Source organism: Pyrgilauda ruficollis, unplaced genomic scaffold (genome assembly GCF_017590135.1).
Source record: "Pyrgilauda ruficollis isolate IOZ18807 unplaced genomic scaffold, ASM1759013v1 scaffold4, whole genome shotgun sequence".
Taxonomy (NCBI): domain Eukaryota; kingdom Metazoa; phylum Chordata; class Aves; order Passeriformes; family Passeridae; genus Pyrgilauda; species Pyrgilauda ruficollis.
In genome coordinates this window covers 19,857,826-19,880,177 of record NW_024525489.1, presented here as the reverse complement: position 1 = coordinate 19,880,177, position 22,352 = coordinate 19,857,826, and the positions used below count along the sequence as shown (strand labels likewise).

The 22,352-nt window shown below is 40.5% G+C and overlaps 1 protein-coding gene across 1 annotated transcript in view; it reads right to left on the bottom strand.

Annotated features, from left to right (window-relative positions):
• The window catches only part of PCSK2 (proprotein convertase subtilisin/kexin type 2), a 99,798-nt gene that overhangs the window by 61,997 nt on the left and 15,449 nt on the right, over window positions 1-22,352 (bottom strand). Inside the window, exon 2 of the mRNA XM_041477194.1 lies at window positions 19,843-19,947. Coding sequence (XP_041333128.1) covers window positions 19,843-19,947 — 105 coding nt within the window. The remainder of the gene's footprint in view (window positions 1-19,842; window positions 19,948-22,352) is intronic.

The following is a 22,352-nucleotide window of genomic DNA, read 5'->3' as shown; positions in this document are numbered from 1 at the left end:
GGTTCTGGTCCTCACTGCCCCATGCTGACAGACTGCTAGGAGGGATTACAGCCCACTGCTGTCAACACTTCCCAACCAGGTGGTAATGCCAACTGCAGAAGATCCATTTAGCTTTAATAAAGCACAAAGGCTATTTTTACAAAGGTGCCTGCCTGGAGTGATATAGCAACAGTCACCAAAGAAGTTTAAGCGTATTCTAGTATTTAAAACCTGCAATACTTAAACGTCAATGTTCACATGAGTGGTAGTGACATACTAGTGAGCCTTTCTTGACCATCTCTAACACCTTCAGAGCTCTGCTGCTATTGCAGTGGAAATGAGATAAAAAACTGCAAACCACTAATTTTCCTGAAGTCCTGTCTAGTGGATAGTACATGGGCTGCACAACATCTTCTCTGAGGAAATTTTGTAACTAGAAGCCAGACACAAAACAGAAGCCAGGCAGTCTTTTGACAGAGGGAAAACTGCAATTATGCTGCTGCTGACATTCACACATCTGCTCATGCAACCAAAAGCAGAGCAGTTGCTCACAGCTACTTAATTACCATAATACACATGACAGAAAAGACATAGGAGCTTGCTTCCATCCCTGCCTTTCCCAGCCAAGTAGGAAGCTACTGATGATTTATATTGATTGAGCTGTGCAGGTTGCAATTTCAGTGCCTAGATTCAGAGGTTTATGGATCCCCATCACCAACCACATTAATAAAATAAGCAGAGGTTTATGTATCACTGCTGTACAGCACTGGGTTAGTAGAGTATAGCTGCCAGGGACAGGCCATCTGCCACACAGAAAGCATCAAAACAGAATCATTTCTAGAGAACAATTTCTGTAATAAGAGGAAAGGTGGGAAAAAAGGACAAGTAAGGGATTGGCTTACAAAAAGGAAAGAAACAGCCAGAATCCTACTGTTCTGGCCTTTATCCAAACTAGTTTTTGTTTCGATACTTTAAGAGGATTGTGCTTGACCCATGTCAAGACATGTACATCAGAATTCTGTCTTTTAATTGTCAAATGTTCTCTTTCAGTTCCAGCCGATGCCTCAGATTTTAGGTTTTATATTGTTCAGATTCTGTGTTGCTTCAGTGTGTGGGTCTGGGCTTCATATTAGGGATGGTAAGCTCTCTTCACAGAGTAGGTAGACAAAACAATTCCTTCTCTAACTGGGGACCAAGGACAACTGATCCAGATCTTAGGCCCAAGAGCATAAACAACATGGACTGAAGAGAGAAAAACAAGAAGGGCTTCATGGGCTAAAGCTGTAATTAGACAAAACTTATAAAAGTGTGAGACCCCGTGACTGTTCATCCATTTTGTGACCATTTTTGGGTTCATCTTGGGTGTAGCCCTCCCTGGGCTCTTGCACTGCCCAAGGTGTAGCCATTGAGGCCTTTAATAAATCCCTACTTTATTCTTTAGCTCAATCTAGTCTCTGTTCTGGGTCAGCCTTCATAAGGCATCACAGCCTTGGAGCCTGCAGAGTGCAATTGCAGGACTTGCTGGTGGCCAGCACCAAGGCAGGGATATCCACATCAGGGCACTTTTCCCACCTCATCCCTGAATCTGGCTGCTATCAATTGGCAGAACAGTACCATTCTGGGCCTGAACTCCTGAACTGTCCAGTGCCCAGCTTGAGCAGCACACTGAACCCATATGCCCCCAGCAAAAGCTTACAGATCTTTTCTTGACAAGAGAGGCACCAGACGATGAGTGACTTGGCAAAGGGATCACATCTCATAGGAAACTGTAGGCAGGAGAGCCAACACAGTGCAGTGGTGAGGACAGACAGAGCTGGCCCAAGCGTAACAGAGTCCACAGAGAGGGAAAAAACCCGTGAAACTGAGACAAGCATTAATATGCTCAGAGTTCATCCCAGAGGAAACTCTCCTCAGTGACAACACAGAGACAGGGCAGCACAAGGGATACCCATCCCTGGAAGTGTTCAAGGCCAGGCTGGATGGGGCTTCGAGCAACCTGATCTTCTGGAAGGTGTTACTGCCCAGCAAGGGGGCTGGAACTAGACGGTCTTTAACATCCCTTCCAACCCAAACCATTCCTTGATACTAAAACACAGAAGTGTGGTCTGAATATTCTTCATAGGTTTTCTCAACACCCACTTCAGCAGAGAGGCTTTTTACATCCTTGCCCATGTTTTCCAGCAGCCTGTCCTACAGACTGCTGGCCAAGCCCCTCTCTAAAGAATATCTGCAAATTAATTTTTTTTTTTTTCAAAAATCTTGGAGGAAAAGGGGTTTCTGCCTTGATTTAAAGGGATCAGGTCATCCAAGTAATTTGGAGTTGTCATAAGCCCCTCTATTTATCCACTGCCTAGAGCAATGAAAAATGGTTCCTGAAGAACACAAAACTCATTATTAATTGTCATTGCATGTGCATCAGCAGGGATTTTGGTACCAGAATTTTTCCTAGTTCCCACTGGGTTAGAGCAGAGGCTGGTTTAAATGAAGTGATAAAATTGTCATCCTGCTGAAAATTCTATGAACCATTGTTGCTTTTTTTGGCCAGGAATGAGGAAGTATCTTTTCAGTTCAGTTATTAGCATAAAATAATTAGACTTCAGGGTATATTTTGCTCCCAGTGCACATACATAACTTGCATTAATATTAATAGGGACTTCTCTATTCACGCTCATTGAAAGGAGCCCATACCTCAAAGGACTGAGAAAAGCAAAAGCATATTTAGGGTTTAGTCTATCACTGAAGATTTCCACAGACTCCTGTAAACTGCTGTCTTCGTTGTATATTTATTTCTCTTCCTAGTTTATTTCCAATGAGACAAATATTTAGCAGATCATGGAAGAACATCATTTGCTCAGGATTCCCACTGCAGGCAATCAAAACTGTGCATGCAAATTCTATGGAAATTATTCTGTTCAGACTTTGAAACCAAATTCATGTTATGGTTTCCACAGAATAAAAATTTAACAGAAAAGCTTCCCTCATGAAAATGTATTTCTTTCATATGAGAAGCGATGAATCTCTGATTAATACTAACAGTACCTGCAGCACATGCATTTAGGGGTTCTTCATATTTCCAAAAAGCCAGAATTAATTTGTGTTATGGCAAGCACTCAAGATGTATCTTCCCAGAGCAACAAAAGGGAGATTTGGGAAAACAAACTACTACAGCAGAGGGATTCACTTCATGGCAACTTGAAGAGATGCCTAGACTGGCACCAGGATAGAAAGTCCTATGTGTCTTGGACCTGAAGAAATGTAAAACATCCAGTGCTAAATGGCAGAATCACAGACATGGCAAGTCGTCACCAATGCAACGACATCAGAGATGATGTCCTTTGTTCTGGGCCTTTCCTTTAAGGGCAAAGTGAGCTGTACCTATAAACGACCATCACCAAATAAAAATTATAAACAACAAAGCGATGCCAACAATACAGCAGAATTATATAAGGAACGAAACTGCTGAAGTCTTGGTTCAAAATATCATTTTACGAGATTGAGAGTAATAGAAGTGTTCTGCAGAACAGGAAAACCCAAACAAAAGACCAGAGAAAACCTCTCGGGTCTATGAAAAGGCCTGAAAATTTCATTTATCTCTTCTGGGTAGGGCCCCTCATCATTCCTCACTTTTCTTTCAGGGAAGGTCAGCCCAGTTGTTATTGTCAGTCTCTCTTGTTTCATCTCACCCCATTTCACCATGGACCAAATTGCAAATGAGATGTGGATAATGTTCTAGCTTAGAAAGAACTTTTTAAAATGCAATCATATTCCCTATCCCAACACCAGATGCCACTGGAACAACAGCAAAAAAAAAAAAAAAAAAAGAATGGTGTCAGAGGAACAAACAGTCAGGATGGAGGAGGCAGGAATAATTAAACTCTTAAGCTCAGGAACACCACAGCAAAAAATAATCAGTGAACCTCGACAGTGCAACAACAGTGTACATTTGGTATTAGCTCCTTGGAAAAGATTCAGTTCTCCAGAAGTGCAAAGACCCAGGTTCCATCTCCTCTTGTCCAAGGGTAAATACACTCTACTAATTTCTGTGAGATTACTTCAGATTTTCACTGCTGCAAACTGGAGAAACATCTGTCTCATTTTTAACACCACCCCTCTAAGGAAAAACTGTTCAAAGCCTCCCTCCAGTTGAACTCAAACTTCACAGGTCCCAACAGGCGATGAAAACTGTTCAGGGCAATTTTTCTTCCCTTTATATTAATTCCCAAAGCAGGCAACATTTAGAGTGGCTGAAAGCACAAGCTCATACCTTACATGAACGTGTAACTGAGGTCATGGCTTGGCCAAGAATGAAGGAAGGATTATTATGTTTATTATGTTTGGTTTTTTCCTAGAGATCTCATGAAAATACAGTCATTGAAAGGTACTTTATTGCTCAGAAATCTTATCTGAGGTCTTTATATAAAATAGGGCTGAAATGAGAAATTCCACCTTATCTGTTGTCAACCTTCAAAAGAAAAAAAATAAAGGCAGAACTGAAAAAAGTTCTCTCCTCCTCTCCCCTCTTATGTTTCCTCTCAGTTTAACTCAGGAGTTGGCATAAAAACCCCACATAAATCTCAAGCAAATTATTCATCATGTCTTTCATCAACATCATTAGCTCCCCTAGTCAGTCTGGGCAGGCAGCTGCTGTTTTAATCAAGCAAAACATATTAAAAGAGGTTTCAAATCACTTCACAAAGGGGACAAAAACTATTTATCATTTCATTTTCCATCTCCATCAGAGTGCAATGCACTCACAAACGACAGAACCCGGGCCAGAACCTGGAGGCAGTGCTGCAGTGTGGGATCAGACCTAAGAAGATTCCAGGTCCAGACGATGCTCCTGGTAGTTGGGGCAAAAAGACTGCAAGGAGCTAAATAACAGCTTCCTACCTGCTGAGATCTAGGAGACCTCCAACTTCCATACGCAAATGTTATAATAAAAACCTGTAACACCTATGTAACTCTAATTGCTAAGAAATCACTGATACATCTATCTGACAAACCATCTCCTCCCCAGCCAACCATTACAAGTTTGGGGACAGTAGTATAGTCTAATGCAGGTCTAAGGTAGCAAAAAAACCACACAGTTCCCCAAATTTCTGCTGCTTTTCACCTGAAAATACAAAGGCAAGGGGCTGTTGGATTTTGCCTTCTGGGAAACATTGCACGTGTATATTTCAGATAGACGAAGTAAAACACATTCAGTCAATTTGTGCATATTTTATGCAAAAAGCAAGTTGTTCACTGGACAGCAAAGAATGAAAATAGTAAATGAAAAAGTGCTATTTACGTTAAAGTCTCCTGAGCATGAAGTCGGCTCTAATCTCTATTAACGCTGGAGAGGTTTTCTCCATCTGCTGCTGCTTTTACCCAGGATAAAGAAATACCTGGGAAAAGCTGGAACAAGCCATGGATTGTGTATTCCATGAATGCTGGAAAAAAATGTGGGATGAGCCATGGGGAAGCAAGGACAGGAACAGAGGCAGGACCACTAGTACTGGAATATACCTAGGGAGAAATGACTCCATACAACTGTGTTGTTATTTTATGCTTAGATAGCCTCTAGCACAGTAATTTCTCCTGCACCTCCAGCTCATGCATGTGGAAGCACCAGACAACTAATTACAGTTTAAGGTTACTGTCCTTTGTGTAAGTCTTTTGGGCTTCAGAGGATCTGCTCTAATCTCTTCGGTTTCATTTTTCTCCCACTGTTCTCATCTCAGTTTTCTTAGTGCCCAGGTGTTATAAAGACTACAAATGGCTGTAATCCAACTTCTATTTTGTTGTTGTTGTTGGGGTTTTTTTCTTCCAGACAGTAGATTGGGCATCTCATCTTCCTCTGCTTTGCTGTATAACCTTTTGGAAAATTTAAGGTCACCTTCCTCCCACATTCTCTTCCAGCATTTATGAAATACACAATCCATATTTGAAATGTGCTTTGAAACCTGTACTTAAATATTATTTCATTAAATACTACAAAAGACCTCAAATTATTTCAGATGGACAGATCATTTCAGTGGGAGAGCAGCAAGTGTCAAATTACTGAAGCAGTCCTTTTCTCACTTTTGTCTATTTTGTAGGCAGACAGAAAGTATTTGGGAAGATTCATTTGACTTTCTGGCTCCCACTGAATTATTCATTGTTTGCAAGACAAGTAGGTAATTCACCTTGCACACACTTCTCAAGTGCAGTGCTAATAAGAAAACCATGCTGAGTTGATTTTTCTGACAAACAACATTCTCATGTAAACAGCTGTCCTTAAAGAAATACATCCTCTCTCTATGCAAAAATGTTCAGTATTCTACAGTGAATGGCAGGACACCAATAGATATTAAATCGATTCAGACTCCTAAAAGCAATGTTCTTTTTCATATCTTTCCATCTCAATCTGGAACTTGCATTTCTTTCATACATTTAAACTTTCTTCCAAACCTTGCTGGCACATGAAAGTGAAAACACTTCATCATTAAAATCCAAATTCCGAGATAGCATATGCAACTCTGAAACGAAACAAACAAAAAAAAAATTTCTCCCTATGAGAAGTTGCTTGCTCCATACAAAGTTTTCATCCTTAGGGATAACAACCCAAACCCAATCATTTACGTCCCCTTTTCCACGTTTTTCACCAGCTACCTTCCAGGAACTGAAAAAAAAAGTACCAGTTGTATCTCGTCTTCTCAAGTCAAGTGGTGGGCTTTTCAGTTTGCAGTGAATTATAGACCATGAGTAAAGCACTTTCTCCTTTGAGGGACTGCACCACACAGCTTGCATCATCTCCTCAGAACGGGAAAGTCTGCTCTGACTGGATCAAATCTCAGCCTCCTTAGATGTTTTCAGAAAAGGCAGAGTGAGCTGAGCTCCCCTGGATTTGTCTGTGAGAAGTTCTAGTCCCTCACAGTGGCACTGCTGCCTCTAAGTTGGTTCTTAGCCATCCAGAACCAATTGAGAAGACAAGTGAAGTAAGCAGCGAGCTGCCCAGGAGAAGACTGGCTGGAGGAGCCCTGGCTGATCATCAGATGCTTCTTTTGGAGGTTGCCTTCCACTAGCTATTCTTCCTTGAAACATGCATGAAACATACTTGTCACATTCTAGAAACTGGACTCAGATGGACAGAAGCCTGGGATTAGGATTTTCATTTGGAAAGAATAATGAAACTGAAGAAAACAGTCCAAAATGACCATGAAACAAAATCTGGAAGGTTCCAACCAGAAACTCTGAAACAAAATGAAATTATTTTTTTTTACTAAATAAAATAATTTGGTGTTATGAAATATTTTTTTTCCTGATGAAGTATTTCAAATATGAAAATGTAGATTCTACTTCCTTGTGACTCACTATCAACAATATGAGTTGAAATCTTAAAGATGTTTTTTCTTTGGGAAAACAGTAATTATAGTTAGTTGGCTGTCAAATGGAAAAATTTTCATAAGTTTTTCTCATAACATGCCCTGCACAACTTGGGGAAAGGCCTTTGAAAATGATGAGATGTGTACATGGCTAGAGCTGGAAACAGGGAAATAAGTTTAATATGGATATTTCCCTTCCTGTTTTCAGAAAATAAACAGTCCAATAGCAATCAAGGGAATTATTCCAAGAAAAGCTCATGTTCCAAAAGAAATAAAACATATTCCAGTGAATGTTTTCCCAGGAGAGCATTCCAGTTGAGAAGTGAAAATAGAGCAAGCACTGCATAATTATATTAGTATATCCTGGCCTAAGATATCCAGCATTTTTGTCCAGATTCTACCAGTGATACTTGCTGGCCCAAGAGAGCAGGTCCAGGAGATAAGTGAAGGTTTTACAACACAAGTTCAGCTTGTTTTGAGCTGGAAAAAAAGAGCAGCTAAAATGGTGCTTACAAGGTTTATAGGAGGTATCTCATTTTTTTAAGTCACTGTGGAGTCACTGACTACACTGTGGTTTTTCCAAAGCATGAAGTAGCTACAGCCAACAGCTCCTCAAAGTCCTTGTTTTGCTGGGAGAAAATGCCTCCAGACATAATAGCCCTGACTTTGGTAGAACTGCAGGGAGGACGAAAGCAATCCAAAAGCTCTGCAGGGCAAGGCTGGCTGAGCGCCAGGGAAGCAACAGCCAAACACAGACGATGGGCTCTGCACTGAGTTTATCATATTTGCTGGATGACAAAGCCAAGTTAGATAGGAACAAATGCAATCAATCCCTCAGCCCCAGACTCCAAGACAAAACACAGGGCATCTCCTCACCCCGGTGGCTTATTTTATTTTTCAGGTTCTTGATGCAGACACATCCAACGTTATCTGTGCCTCCTTCAAAGAAAAAGAATAGGGGTGTGAAGAGCTGGCAAGGAAGAAGTGAACCAGGTATTAATGCTGACCGTAGCACTGCAGTGTTACATAACCTAGAGCCTGGCAGTAATCAGCTCAGTGACATTGCTGTGAGACCAGAAGCATAACAATAATTAGATCTGGCAATTCTGGCTCTGCTGTGAAGACTTTATGTCTGCAAAGCTCATGGATCCCTTACCATATATTCCTCTGTATGGAAGTATAACGCTCAGAATCAAGTAAGATAAAGACCATGAAGACAGACGATTTACACTGATGACATACTAAATCTGTACCTGTAATAAGGGTGTACTTCTTTTCAGCACTCAGACAGTAGGAAGCTTGCAATGTAAAACACAAAGCTGTATCTTCACAGAAACGTAGTCATTCAGATATCACTCCTTATAAGCAAAATTGCAATATTTAACAGAGTCCATTTATAATGGTAGGGAATTGATACTTTACAGATAATTAGGGAAAAGATGTACCATAGAAATGTTTAGTATTTCTTAGTCTTTCCATGGTATTTTGTTCTACCCAGGCCTGTTCTATCCCTCAGTATGGAAGTTCCCAAGGCCAAGAAGCATTTATTCAACTTCACCAACCCATGACATACATATTAGCATTTTAATTATTATTGGCTATTTTGAGCTTTTATTGGCTGAAAAAGCAGTAGTCCAATGCAGCATCAAATAACTACTGCAGCAAACTACTACTAAAATAATTTACATCTAAACCTTTCATTTATTTCCATTGTATCTCCAAATACTGCAATCAACTTTCAGTGACCTTTGTAAAACCCCTTTTTGTATTCATGGAGCATGTTATGCATACAAACAGTAAAGTAGGTTAAATGGCATGAGTGGAAGCACTACATAATACAGTTATTGTGTGATACAGTACCATATGCCATTGAAGAGATTCTTTTAACTTAAGTCTCTTAGGAGAAAGGGGGTGGGGTTTTCAAAGTCACAGCCCTGTGACACAAGCCCTGGTACACCATGCTTAGATACCCCAAAAAACTACACCAAAAAATATTCTAGTCTTATGTTGTTATTGATTTAACTGCACACCCTCAGTTGCACCACATTTTATTTACTGTCATATACATTAAATGCTTCTGGTCATGTAAGTGTACACACAAGAAACCCCATCAACTGTTTTAACATTTGATTTTAACATTGATTTTCTGACATCAATTAAGAGTAGAAATAAACTTACAATTTTGCTTCATTCTGCACCTATCATCTCACAGTCTGGGTACCATATATTAACAGATACAATATTTTACTAATTCTATAATCTTCCCAAGTTGTATGTTAATATATTTAAAATCTTTTGAAAGACAGTTTTCCAGCCTCTGTATTTTTTATTAGGTTTAGAGATATGCCCAAAAGAAAACAGAGCCCAATATGTCTGGTTGCATTGTTCCTGAGGAAGATTTCTTAGCATACAATTTACTTGTACAGGAGAAAAGGAAGTACAGCTGAATAGACACACTTCCTAAACTGGAAGTGAAGCCAACCTTGAAGACAGAGTTGCACACGGCAGTCTGAATTCTATCACAGCTCTAATGTTGGTAACTTGGTAATTTTTGAACCCCCACATATTTTGCACTCATCAAGCACCAACAGCATGCCTATGGATTCCTGGATCCAGTGAATGCTGGGAAACTCACAACCTTCAGTGACTGCTAGCTCAGCATATCAATGCACTGCATTTCTTTTTCAAAACCAAACCAAACTTGTCCTAAACCAAAGCAAAATTCTGCATCACAGTGGGTTCCATTTAATACAAAGCCACTGGCTCACTCTGTCCATTCTTCTCTACATCCTACTAAAAAGACCCTAAATCATACAGCCTCGCCACTGCCACTGCTTGTAATATTTAACAGACCTCTCTGAAGATCCTAGGCTGGAAATTGCACAGACAAATAACAAAAGCAAGGCCTGCTCTACAAAACAGAGATTCTGCATCAGGCAGGAAACAAGAGAGAAACAGGAAAAGGCAGAGGGAGACAGGGAGCAACACTGCAGTCAGGAGACAAGACATCAACAATAAAGCAGAAACCTAACTAATGCAAATTCAGCAAATTACAGGCAGCAGAAGAGAAGCTGGATGTGGCCAGCTATCACAACAGGTTTTTGTAAAAGTACTGAACTTCCTCATGGTTACAAGCAGTTTTGAGAAATAAAGCTCCTTCTACTGCCTCACCCCAAGTATCCTGTTCAGCAATACGAAAATGATGCAATACATGACACGAAGCAGCTTCAAGGGGTCACTTGAACCATCCCAGAGCCACAGAGAGAAATTAGCCACATCCAGCTCAGCCATGGTCACTGTCTAACCTTACCTTAAAGCCACCAACTACCCAGACTCCCCAGATCCTGGTGGCACCAAGACAACAGTACATCACTGATTTTATTTTTGGAAAATTCTACATTAATCTGCACAGTGCTGCCTTTGCCCACCAGTCTATTACCCTAGAGTACATTCATTTATATTTTCTTCTAATAGAAACACTTCTAGCTTATCCTGTAAACTCAGTTATACAGTATTTTCATAAAAGACACTCTATGTTTGAGTTTGATGTCATTTTGATAGTCTGCTATTTTATTGTGTGCAGCTAATGATGCTTTTTTCATACAACACAGATAGAAAAGAATTTCAGCATTCTTTAATGTTGATGTTGATCAATTGGGCTCTTTTCCGCGTCTTTCTAGTTACAAATACAGATCAGTTAAGATTAGCTTTTACATTGTGCTGGACATATTTTTCTCCAGTAGCAAACTGTTTGAAATATTCCATACTCAATGGTGTTGCGATATTTTACTTTAGAATTGTATTGCACATCACAAATACAATATACATATGCAGTCCAAAGATGGGGCAGTGATGCCACACAAAATCTGAGGAATTTAAACTTAGAAACTGTGAAATTCTTCAGCACATGCTCAACACCCTCACACTGCAGTGGACTTCCCTATCATTCTAAGTGATAGCTTAAGTATCTGAATAACTCTAGGCCTCATAATTTTTTATTATCAGAGAGTCCTTTTTCTGAAGACAGAAACTGATCATATAATAATTGTGATATCTGAATTAAAGAGCAGCTAGGTGTTTACAGCTGGAATGCCCACTGGTCAACTACACAAAACAGAGCTGGACAGGGCTTTCCATGAGCAGTTAAATCCAGCAACCCTCACTGGGCAGGAAGAGAGTCTACAAAGGCCAGGAATAACAAAAATAGGACTCCCTAAGCTTCAATTTTCAACAGGCAATCACAGGGATTTCAGCAATCACTGTCTGCAGTGACAACACCCATGCTATGTACCTAGTACAGTCACAATCCAAACTTGATGCCTCACAGAATTTCTGATACATTTCTTTTGACACTATCACAGAAGCAATTTAATGACCTAAAGACTAGCTTATCCCCTGCATTCTGCAGGCAGAGGAGTACCCCCTTACTTATACAGGCATTGCAAGAAGGGCAGAGTAGTGGGAAAACCTTTTTCCTCACTTAACAGACACTTCAATCTCCTCTTTGCAGACCTGATGATTTCTTGTTTGGAATGACACAGTTCATGCACCATATGCAGCATATTTCCTGCAATTACTTGTCTGTGCCTGGCTGCCTGTATGACCCTTTTTCTTTCCATGTCTGAAGTGCAGGTTGAATTCCACCTTCCCAAAAACTGACTCTGTGTCTGAGTTGTTTGGGTTTTTGATTTTTTTTAACACTGTGCTGTAATCTCTGCTGCTTCTTTCTTCTTGTGTTCTTAGGTAATAAACCCATATATTTCAATAATTCCATAACCACCCATCAACATGTGCAAAGGGTCCAATTATCATAAAAGAAACATGCCCATTTAAGCATTAAATTTTCTCAGCAATAAGACACAAGATCAATTACCAGATGACATACAGGTGACTCAAGTTCCCTCAAAAGAATTGTCTTTTTTTCTTACAATGCTGGCCAGCTGGCTTCATTATTAATTAGAAACACAGAATCTTCGAAAACAGTCCTGAGCTGTGTGGGAAAGCAAAATAAATACAGTACAAGATGGTTATCAACCTGAAAAAGGTAACAGTACCAGAAGAGGCCCCCTCTGAACAGGTACATACTCTTGGAAACCCTTCCTCAAACACACTGGATAAAGCATAAGACAACTTACATCAGAAATGATAACCCAGGGATCCATTCATGGAAGTCACTGCTTGTTTTCCGCATAACATGCTTCATTTCATCAGCATGGCTGAGACAAAACTTTCTTCAGTACTTGTGTGCAGCACAGCTTCAATGAATACTGTGTAGGTTTGAGGGTAGTTTGGGGTTTTTTTCAGCATTGGAAAGAAGACATTTCCTCCCATGAGTTTTCCTTGGCTGTTCAATATTTATTACAGATACTTAAGCAGAGCTTTTACTACCTAATGTTCCATTTCATATCAAAAAGATAACACTGATGCAGGTGTAATGCTGCCCTGTAGTCTCATAAAATTATGGCAGCTCCAAACTTCTCCCGAACATAATCCTACCAGAATGCCAGCCCTATGACAACAGATACCAGAGCAAAATGCTAAATAGATTTTACTGGGAAGTCTGTCAACCTCTACCATCTGCAGCATGTATTTACATCAAAGAGACAAAAACATGAAGGGCTTTTTGTCCTGCCATTCTGCCATCTCTCTGTCGTAACATACACCACCTCCCTGCACGGCAGAGAACTGGATGGTGAACCTAAAACCTCCATCTAAGATTTGAGAGGGGATAGCAAGTCTTGGGCATTACAATAATTTATGTCATGTTTAGCTCCACAGAAGTTGAAAAATTTGTATGAATCTAGGATCACTGCTGTGGTGAACTACACAAACAGTGCAGTTTTTTCCCTCCACCCACAGTGTCAACAGCAGGATTACAACAGGGAACTGGTCACGTGATGGCCCTTTCTTCTCCTGCTGCCCCTTTGCTTTCAGGAGCAAACCAGCCTTCTTCTCAGATGGAGGAAGCATCTTGGGATACCTTCCAAGCTTTTATTTTTTTTTTACCAGGGAATCTGGTCAGGAATCTGAGAAATCAAGATGTGGGGCACGAAGCAGGAAGAAAAATGCCAAGAATTGCCATTTAAAAAAACCCCAATTGTTAATTGCTCTTATTGCTTTGCTGGAGGGACAGCATGTTATTTGCCTCCAGTAACAGAAAGCTGGAGAAACAAGTTACACCTCCACAGCAAATAAAAAGGTCTGAACAAGGGAAAGCTCCAATGGCTCCTAGTGCTTGCATCCCCAGAGCACTGCACTCCACACTGGCTGGAGAACTACAGAGAACTGAGGAAAACTGGGTTTTCCTGATCTTATCAGGAAGATTTTAATTGCTGCAAAGGGGAAGATCTGTGCTGACACCTAAGGGAGCAAGACAAAAGGCTCCACCTTTAGCCCAACTCAAACCTGTCACTAATGTGCTGGAAAAGGCCCTGATGGTTGACTTACATTGTGCTGCCATTGCTAAGGGCTGCTGTGCTGCTTCTTCCCAAGCTGCCACCCATCCCTCTTTCTCCCTGTTAAAGGGGAAACATGGATAAAATATTAAGCTCTGGCAGCACTGGACAGCCCCTTTCTGGGGGGGAGATAGAGGGCACTTGTGCATTCACAGGTTGCAAGGGTCCATCACAAATAAGCTGTGAGACTGATCCCGGAGCCTTTGGGGTCTGATCCGGCTGGCTCCGGACCCCTGGCCCATCTCAACCTCAAAAGGGCACAAGTAAAAGACAGGAGGGCTCTTTCTCCTTGGGACAACCATCCCACCATTATGGAATTCCTCTAGGGGCTCCAGGAGAGGTGAAAAGAGTTCCACTGTGTGATGGTGGCAGGTTTTAAACCCAGGGGAAGGGGAGCAGAGGAGAGGAGCTACAGCCAACAGGACACAAGTGATGGCAGGGGCAAGACGAAGAGTAACCTGGGGAGAGACCACCACCAGCACAGGGGCTTTGGGGGAGAGGGGAAAAACAGAACAAATCATGTGATACAAACATAATACTCAGTGCAAAATACCAAACCCAGCGCAAGACAACAATAAGCCAGTCACATTAAGGGGGCACATAAAGGATCTCAGGCGAGGAAGGTGATGAAAGATTTTTATTTATTCAACTAAAAGCTTAAATCCTCTGCATTTACAACCCTCTTCTTCTCTTTATCCTATGAAACAAGCAGTTTGGGAGTACTGCTAACCATGGGCACCTGGTTAACTACTCCTGAAAGAAGCTCTGCATCCACCCTCCTCAGATTCCTGGATCAGCACAGCCAAGTCTCCCTTTCTAATCCCTTTCTGAAATGTAACAACTGCCATCGCTGGGATGTTTCTTTCCAAAGAAATCATCATCTAAGTGCCAAACTCACTTGCAGTGGAAGATGTTCATTTAACCTTTCCTCCCTCCATACATACATATTTATTCTCCCAATAGCAACACAGATCCACTAGAATAGAGATATCAGTAATGGGACTCAGCTCTTCTCTGTATATTATAGCTCCTTCCCTGAGAAGGATTAATCTTGGCAGCTGTCTGACAAAAGAGACTGTGTGGGAGGAAAATGGTTTTATCTAAAACTTGGAAAAAACCAAAATAATCTTCGAGAGAAAAAATTATGTTTCAACCCTTCTCCTTCAGTGGAAGAATATTTACTAACAGAAAATAACCACCAACAACAAAAGTACAGAAGTATTGATCAAAAAGGTAACAAAATCACCATGATTTTTTCCTTTCCTTTTATTTATGTGGCCACTTTTAAAAATGTTTACATAATAATACAGCTGAGACCACATCTGTATTTATAATATAGGAGACTAGAAGGTAAGTCAGCTTTGAAAATGATAGTGAAACTGTACTGGGTTTGAACAGCCTGGTTTTGGTAGCAGTGGGGCTGCAGGACTGGCTTCTGGGAGAAGCTGCTAGAAGCTTCCACCATGTCTGGCAGAGACAAGCCCTGGCAGCTCCAAAGACAGACTTGCCACTGGAAAGCCTGGGACAATCAGGAATTGTGGTAATTCATTTCAGAAGAAAGAAAGAAAAAGTTATTGTGCAGTTGTAATTGCCAGAGAAGAGTGGGGTAGTACTGCACAGCAGCAGCTGTGCATGAGATGGACTCAGGCTGGAAGTTTGTGGAGAACTGTCTCCTGTGTGAGAGCCCCCACAGTGGCGTGGGGAAACAACTCCTCCCTGAGCAACCAAAGAAACCAGGTGATGAACTGACCATAACCCCATTCCCTGTCTCCTTGCACTGCTGGAGTAGGAGGCAGAGCTGGAAAGGAGGGAGGGGTGGGGGGAAGGTGTTCTTAAGGGTTCATAATCCTGCTCTGATTTGGTTAGTGTAATAAATTCAATTCATATCTCTAGCCTGTATTGCCCATGGTGTTTGATGAGTGATCTCAGTCCATATCTCAACACGTGAACCCTTCATTATATTTTCTATTCCCTGTCCTGCTGGGAAGGGGAGTAACAGAGTGAATTGGCATGCACCTGGCATCCAGCCAGCACCAGCCCACTACAGAAGCAAATCCCACGGTTTTGTTTTCCTTTAGCTGTGGTGGAGCAGGGAGGACTCCATTTCCCATCCTGCCTCTACTGCACTAACAAACAAGGCACTATGAAGTATCTCTGTATCTCTGACTCACCCTTCCAGGGCAATCACATTGATAAAACATACCACTGGCCCTCACTATTAAGAGCAAAGTTTGCTCTTACAGAAGCTGTTATCCCCCCTTACTCACAGGGAAGACTCTCTAAAGGTGCCCTTGCTCTGAGGCTGTGTTGTGACCCACACTTAGGAAGTACAGATTTTGATGTCAATGTGGGTACCTTGTTTCCAGTCTCTCCAATCAGCACATGCTCCTCAATGTCCCACTCAGCTCATGGACTCCTCCACTCCCAGATCACTCAACCTTCTCCCTGACTCTGGGCTTTTGTTCCAGCCTGTCCCACTTATTCTCTCTTCACATTCACACTGATGCCTGGTCCCATATTATTCTGGCTCCTCACAGCTTTATTCCACCCAGGGCCCTTATCCTTGCTGTCACCTCCTCCAGGCTGTCTGCATCCATGGGTCATGGCAAGGGCTACTTTCCTGTCTGTAGCTCCAGGGAAAAGTACAGCAGTCCCTTAAATGAAGTCTTACAAGATCAGAAAAGCCTAATGGCTGACCTTTTGGTCTGAGACGTTTCTGCTAAGGGAATAAACACATAAAGGCACACAAAAATGCAATTTCACATGGAGAATGCTAGAGTAGTTGCTGCTATGTCTTAGCTCATTTAGAACTCCAGTTTAATAATGTAAAAATGGTAAAGGGAATCCCTCCCCTCCCTGCAATTCATTTGGCACCAAAGGTATATAAGCTAAAGTAACAAAATAGAAGTGCACCTGGAATCCACAGAAATTTGTAACTGATGCATAAGAGTCAAAGCAAACCTCTCCTGCAAGGTTCTCCATACCTCAGATAATGTAATTTAAATAACAAAACAGCCTCCATTTGAAGCAATTTAGTTCACTATGGAATTTGCCACCTTGACAGCAAGGATCCCTGACAGGACAGTAGTGACAGCAAAAGCCACGGTGCCTCATGCACCTGCACTTTCTTCTTGAACAGTACAATAGGACAACACACTATGTGACAATGCTAAATGTACCTTCATCCACTGCCAGGACTGCTCCAGGCTTCAGCAATATGAATCCATTAAATAATGTCAAAACCATTGTATTTGAGATGGTTCTTCAAAACAAAGATTAGTTCTTGCTAGATTTCTAGAAATTTATTAACATTCCATTCCCACTCCCTTGACTGCAGTGATGTTTATCACATAATTGCTGTAATGTTTTTAGCATAGCTCCAAATTATTTTGGTTCAAACATACAGTAAATTTTACACAACAAAGCATTTTGGAGCATTTTAGAAGACATGCAGATCATGGAAATGATGCAGTACCCTGTTTGCATAGTGCTGTGATATCTGTCTTAGACTCCTGAAAAGCTGACATGGATCCTCAAGGGATTTCTTTGATTAAAAAACATTAATTAATTGAGTGAACATCTGTGCTGTTTTCCAGCTAGTAACTAAAATTAGCTGGGCATTGTAACCTCCTTAAAAGTGAAAAGTATACAGAATAAGTGCAGCCCACTTTCTCCCATTTGGGTAGGGCCAAGCAACTTTTTGCAGCAGCATTTACCGTAACGGATCCTGAGAGATTTTTATAGCCTTGTGGTGGAAATTTTCTTCCTGACTAGCCTGAAAAGAAGAACATTTTATTCTTGGCTTCACACACTAACATATTAACCATGACAGTGCTGACATTTGTTGCTAAGTAAAATTGATTGTAAATGGTTTAGAAAGCTGCCATTACATTTAGAAATTACTTTTAGAGTTTGAAATTAAGTACTGTCAACACAACTCATGTTTCCATTTATACACAAATTTGACAGGAATTTTTATGGCTTCACATAGAAAAGAAGAAGGGAGATAAGACTAATTATTTTAATTGCTCTCAAACTGTATTACATAAAGCAACTGACCTATATGGTATCATAAGAGCTCAAGGACTATTCAACAGGACAGGCTAGATGAGAAAATGTCATGTTACACATGGAGATGAGACATTGCTTCATCCCCCGTCCATTTTCCAGTACAAACCACGAAGTCAGAATTCACTCAGGCGCGTCCTTTTCCTCACATGGGAGATAGTGTCAGTCATTTAAACACAGCTTTATTCCCTGAAATCAAAGGAGGGAGTCACTGGTATGCAGGAGCACAATGAGGTGGAGATTATCAGGAAAAATGAGATTTCACTGCAAGTGACAGAAGCCCACTGTGAGTACGGAAACTGCAAGCATCAGATGACTCCAAAAAAGACCATCTCTGAACGAGAAGGTAGATTCACTTAAGCTGCTCTTAATAGCAGTGCAGACACTTAGTCTAGAGGTATCAATGCAAGAGCCAGTCTGGAATTAGTACAGGAGTGCTCAGACTTGTAATGTTAGGCTGCAATGAGAATTGGTGGTTTCATACAAATATCACAGGTATTTGTAAAATTTTCAGAGACTTACAGAAATCTTTATTTCCAAAGAGCATATGGAATGACTCTGCACAGTGAATGTACCCAGACACCACTTTTCAATGTTCTGACTTAATTGTGTGTTTTTTCTCTTAAATTTTCTCATGTATTTTTTCATAAATGACTTTACAAGATTGGGTGGTTCAGAGACAGGAAATATCTCAGGACATTTGCTTTAGTATCCATTAATTGTAGATTTTCCACAGTGATTTCCTTTCTGACCCCTGCTTAGTAAACAAAATAATGGAAGCCTGTGAATTTCTGTTCAAGGCAGGTTGAACATGTCTCTGCCTCATAACCCCTCACCTGTACCTGGTTTCTCCATGGAGAAGAGGACCAGGAAGAGACCCTAGAGCACCCAACTATCAGCATCTTGGGACAGAGCAATGGGGCAGGCAGCACCTGGAACCTGTGTGGTTCCCTCACATGGCTCTCAACTACAGAAGTGACCAGCAATGGGCACCCTAGCTGGACCTGGGCCTGGAATCACTTGAAATTTCTGCAGAAGCAGGAAAATTAATCTGGGAATTCATCAGACCTTGCTTGCTCTGGTGTCACAACAACAATTATGATCTTATTTAATCCATTTTCCTCTTCTTCCTACTCAAGTGTTTCATTGTCACAGGTGTTCCAATAACACAAATCTGGCAATCACATTCTGTCTGGAATAAAATTGTTTCCCCCTCTTCACAGCGCAGTGAACTGAAATCTTAATGAAGGATTAAAAAATAATCTATTTGCTGTCATGATATCATTCCTTAGGCTGACCTACTTTCTTTGGGCAGTAAATATAATTTTTGTGCTACCTGGTCCAACTTCAGCCCAGTATTAAACTGGTGCAAAAACTCTGCATATAAGGAAAAAGAATTTGTCAGTGCCAGCTCATAGCTTTCCACAAAAGGGGCCTTTTTCTCCTGTCTGAGAGGTTTATACTCTGAAAACTGAGCACAGCATTTGTAGACTGCAATCAAGAGCCTCTAAAAGAACTACTCAAGTTTGACAGCTTACACTCTCCTAGTAACTGGTGTTTATACTGTTCCTGAGAAGGAAGGAATCTATGGTGGTTGCTGAGAAAGTGCCACCATTCATACCACAAGGTATTCAGAGCTGAATAACCCATGGGTAGCAGGACTCATGGAGGGGACAGCCAGGAGATGTACCTCAGATGGCTTCTCCCCACATTACAGAGTGCACAGAGATGTCCTGGAGACTATGGCATCACTGAGTCTTACTGGAGAGAGGACATATCTCAGAGAATGTATGACTACTTCTAACAGTAAAGTAAAAATAAAAGCTGAGACTATTTTGGAAGTGTGTGCATACAGAAGCCACCAAGCTTGAAACAAGCACTGGGGAAAAAACCCCATAATCATAGCCACAGATTTGATCATTACCTGATTGCATAAAAAAATGGTCTGTGTCACAAAGAAAACATGACAGTGCACATAATGATGAAACACTTACCCTGGAGTCCTTTTCCAGACGAAGCTTGTGTTGAAGGCTGCGTCTTCTCCTGGCTTTAGCAAGACCATTGTGATAAAAAAAGTATCCAGATTCTAAAAAAGGGAGCTGAGGAAGAAGAGAGGAGAAAAAAAATAATGGAGCTATTGACTGTTAATAAGGATGACAAGAAAACTTCTACCTGTGAAGTGATTTAGGAATCTACAACAAGACTTGTGAAGAGTTATACCAAAGAGCCCAAATCACTCCTGAGAATGCCACTTTTAAGTTATTTTTGAGAAGGGCACCCAGCAGCATTGAAGTTGTTTGATACAGGTTTACAGTGCATAACTTCACTTGGATGCACTTGGTACTCTTTCCACCTTACATTTAAGGTCAACAGTGCCAATATTTCTGACAGGTACCCCAAATCACAAGAGGAAGCATTTCCTATTTCCTGAAAAAGCCAGAATAAAAGAACAAAATTAATTGCAAAAGATTTGAAACTCCAGAGAGCATCTCTCACCAAGAGAGCCTAAATGCTTTTCTGAGCTGTTGTAACATACCCAAACTGACACCATAAGATGGAAGGCAGAAAGCAAAGAGATTTCCACTTTCAGAAAAATACGATACTTGGAGTTTCTTCTGAGCAACCCGAAATGGAACGTACAAAACATATTAAAGAAACAGACAGCTCAGTGTTCAGGTGGGAACAGTGTTCTGCACCTTTAATGTCCAAGATATTTAAGGAGCAAGCAAACACCTCTGGAGGGCTTCCCATTATTAAATGCATTTCTCTCCTCAGGACTGGCAAAGAGCAACTGGAAGGCTCATAGACATTTAGCTTGTAGAAGGCTAAAAGACAGTATTAGGAGAACATCATCCCACTTCCAGCATTTAATTACGAAGCTCCACTTGAATCTCAAATAATCAGTTCTTTCCCCATTTGAACTTAATAGGGACATTCCAGTTGAACATTTAAATCTAAGCAACTAACTGCACATTTTTAAACTAAGCTAGTCCTTGTAAAAGTTGAAAAAAATGGTTGAGAAGTTACACATTAATGCTATGAATACTTCAACTTCAAAGGTTTGACTACCCTGCATGTAAAATACCTATTTAAACGAGATATTCTAGAACAGCTATGACAGCCTGTTCCTCTCCTTTTTATTATCTGTACTTCATGATAACATAAACACCTTAGCAGGAGTTCAAAGTTCTTTACTGAAATACCACGGCTGATGTCTAGATGGAAAAAATGTTGAGAGAACCTGGGCTGAATACAGGTATCAGCATCATGCTGCCATAAAACAGGTTCTGTTCTTGTATACACATATATACAGTGCATAAATATAAATTACCTTCTATGAAATTACCTCCTGTTTCAGTCAATCTATCAGTATATCTGGTACACTTCCACAAACATAATTTATACATGGAAATCAGTGTGGAAATAGAAGATAGTGAATTCTGAAAGTTTAAAATCCGGTAATTCCAAAAACGAGTATGCAAGTTTGAGTTTTCTTTTTCTACAAAGTACTTCTTTATGTTAATTGAAACATTTATTATCAATGAAATGAAAGCATTTAATTTTCATGTTAAAATTTCATACTGTATGCTATATAAGCATGAAGTAACTTTGAACAAAAAACAAAGCATTCTGTTCTGAAAAAAAGACCTCTTTTAAAGTGTTTCTAAAAGGTTCATCAAAATCATTATGGTTCCCTGAAGCTGATCTGCATGGCTGACTGGCAAGCTTTTCTGGGTGAATAATCAGAATATTTAGCTTCAGCTCCACACACCTGTGAAAAATACAACAGCTGAGGCAGAAGGAGAAAAAAGACTATGAAAGCTCACAGTGAAGGCCACCAAAGTCTCCTCACTTTGTATATATCCTCAGAGTCAGAGCTCTGAAAGTTCAAATTCTGTCTGGGTTTAGGTAATTGTTTTAAAAAGCAGATTTACATTTAAACTTGTATCTGACATCTTTACCAACTAGGTTATCAGGTATTTACATAATCCAGAGCTTGGTAATAGATCTGGCTCTCCAGGAAAAGGCCCTTCCCCCACACTTAATATATTATGCCTCAAAAACATGCAGGGGAAAAAAAATCTAAACAGGAAGATTAGTTACAGCTTGAAATCCATCCTGGTGTGCTATCCATTACCATCCTTTGCTGTCTGTGGCCCAATTAGCTTTCTAATTCTCTTTACGAAATCAGGCTACTCTTCTTCCTTCTATTTCAGTGTCAACCATTAAAATCAAATCCAGTCAAATATTGATCTTCATGTTCTTCTATTAAAGATTAGTCTAAGCAATTTTGAAGATATCTGGAAATATATAATAACATATATTTGCTGTTTATTTTCCATATAAGGTTAGTTTCTAATACCTTTTAGCATGAAGCAATATTGCATATAGTAACATTTTAAAGCTGGTGTATTCAAGTTTGACCATAAGCAATTACAAATAGTACAAAAAGGACCAGATTTATGGACAAAGTCATAAGATTGACTAAGATTATTCCACTCTT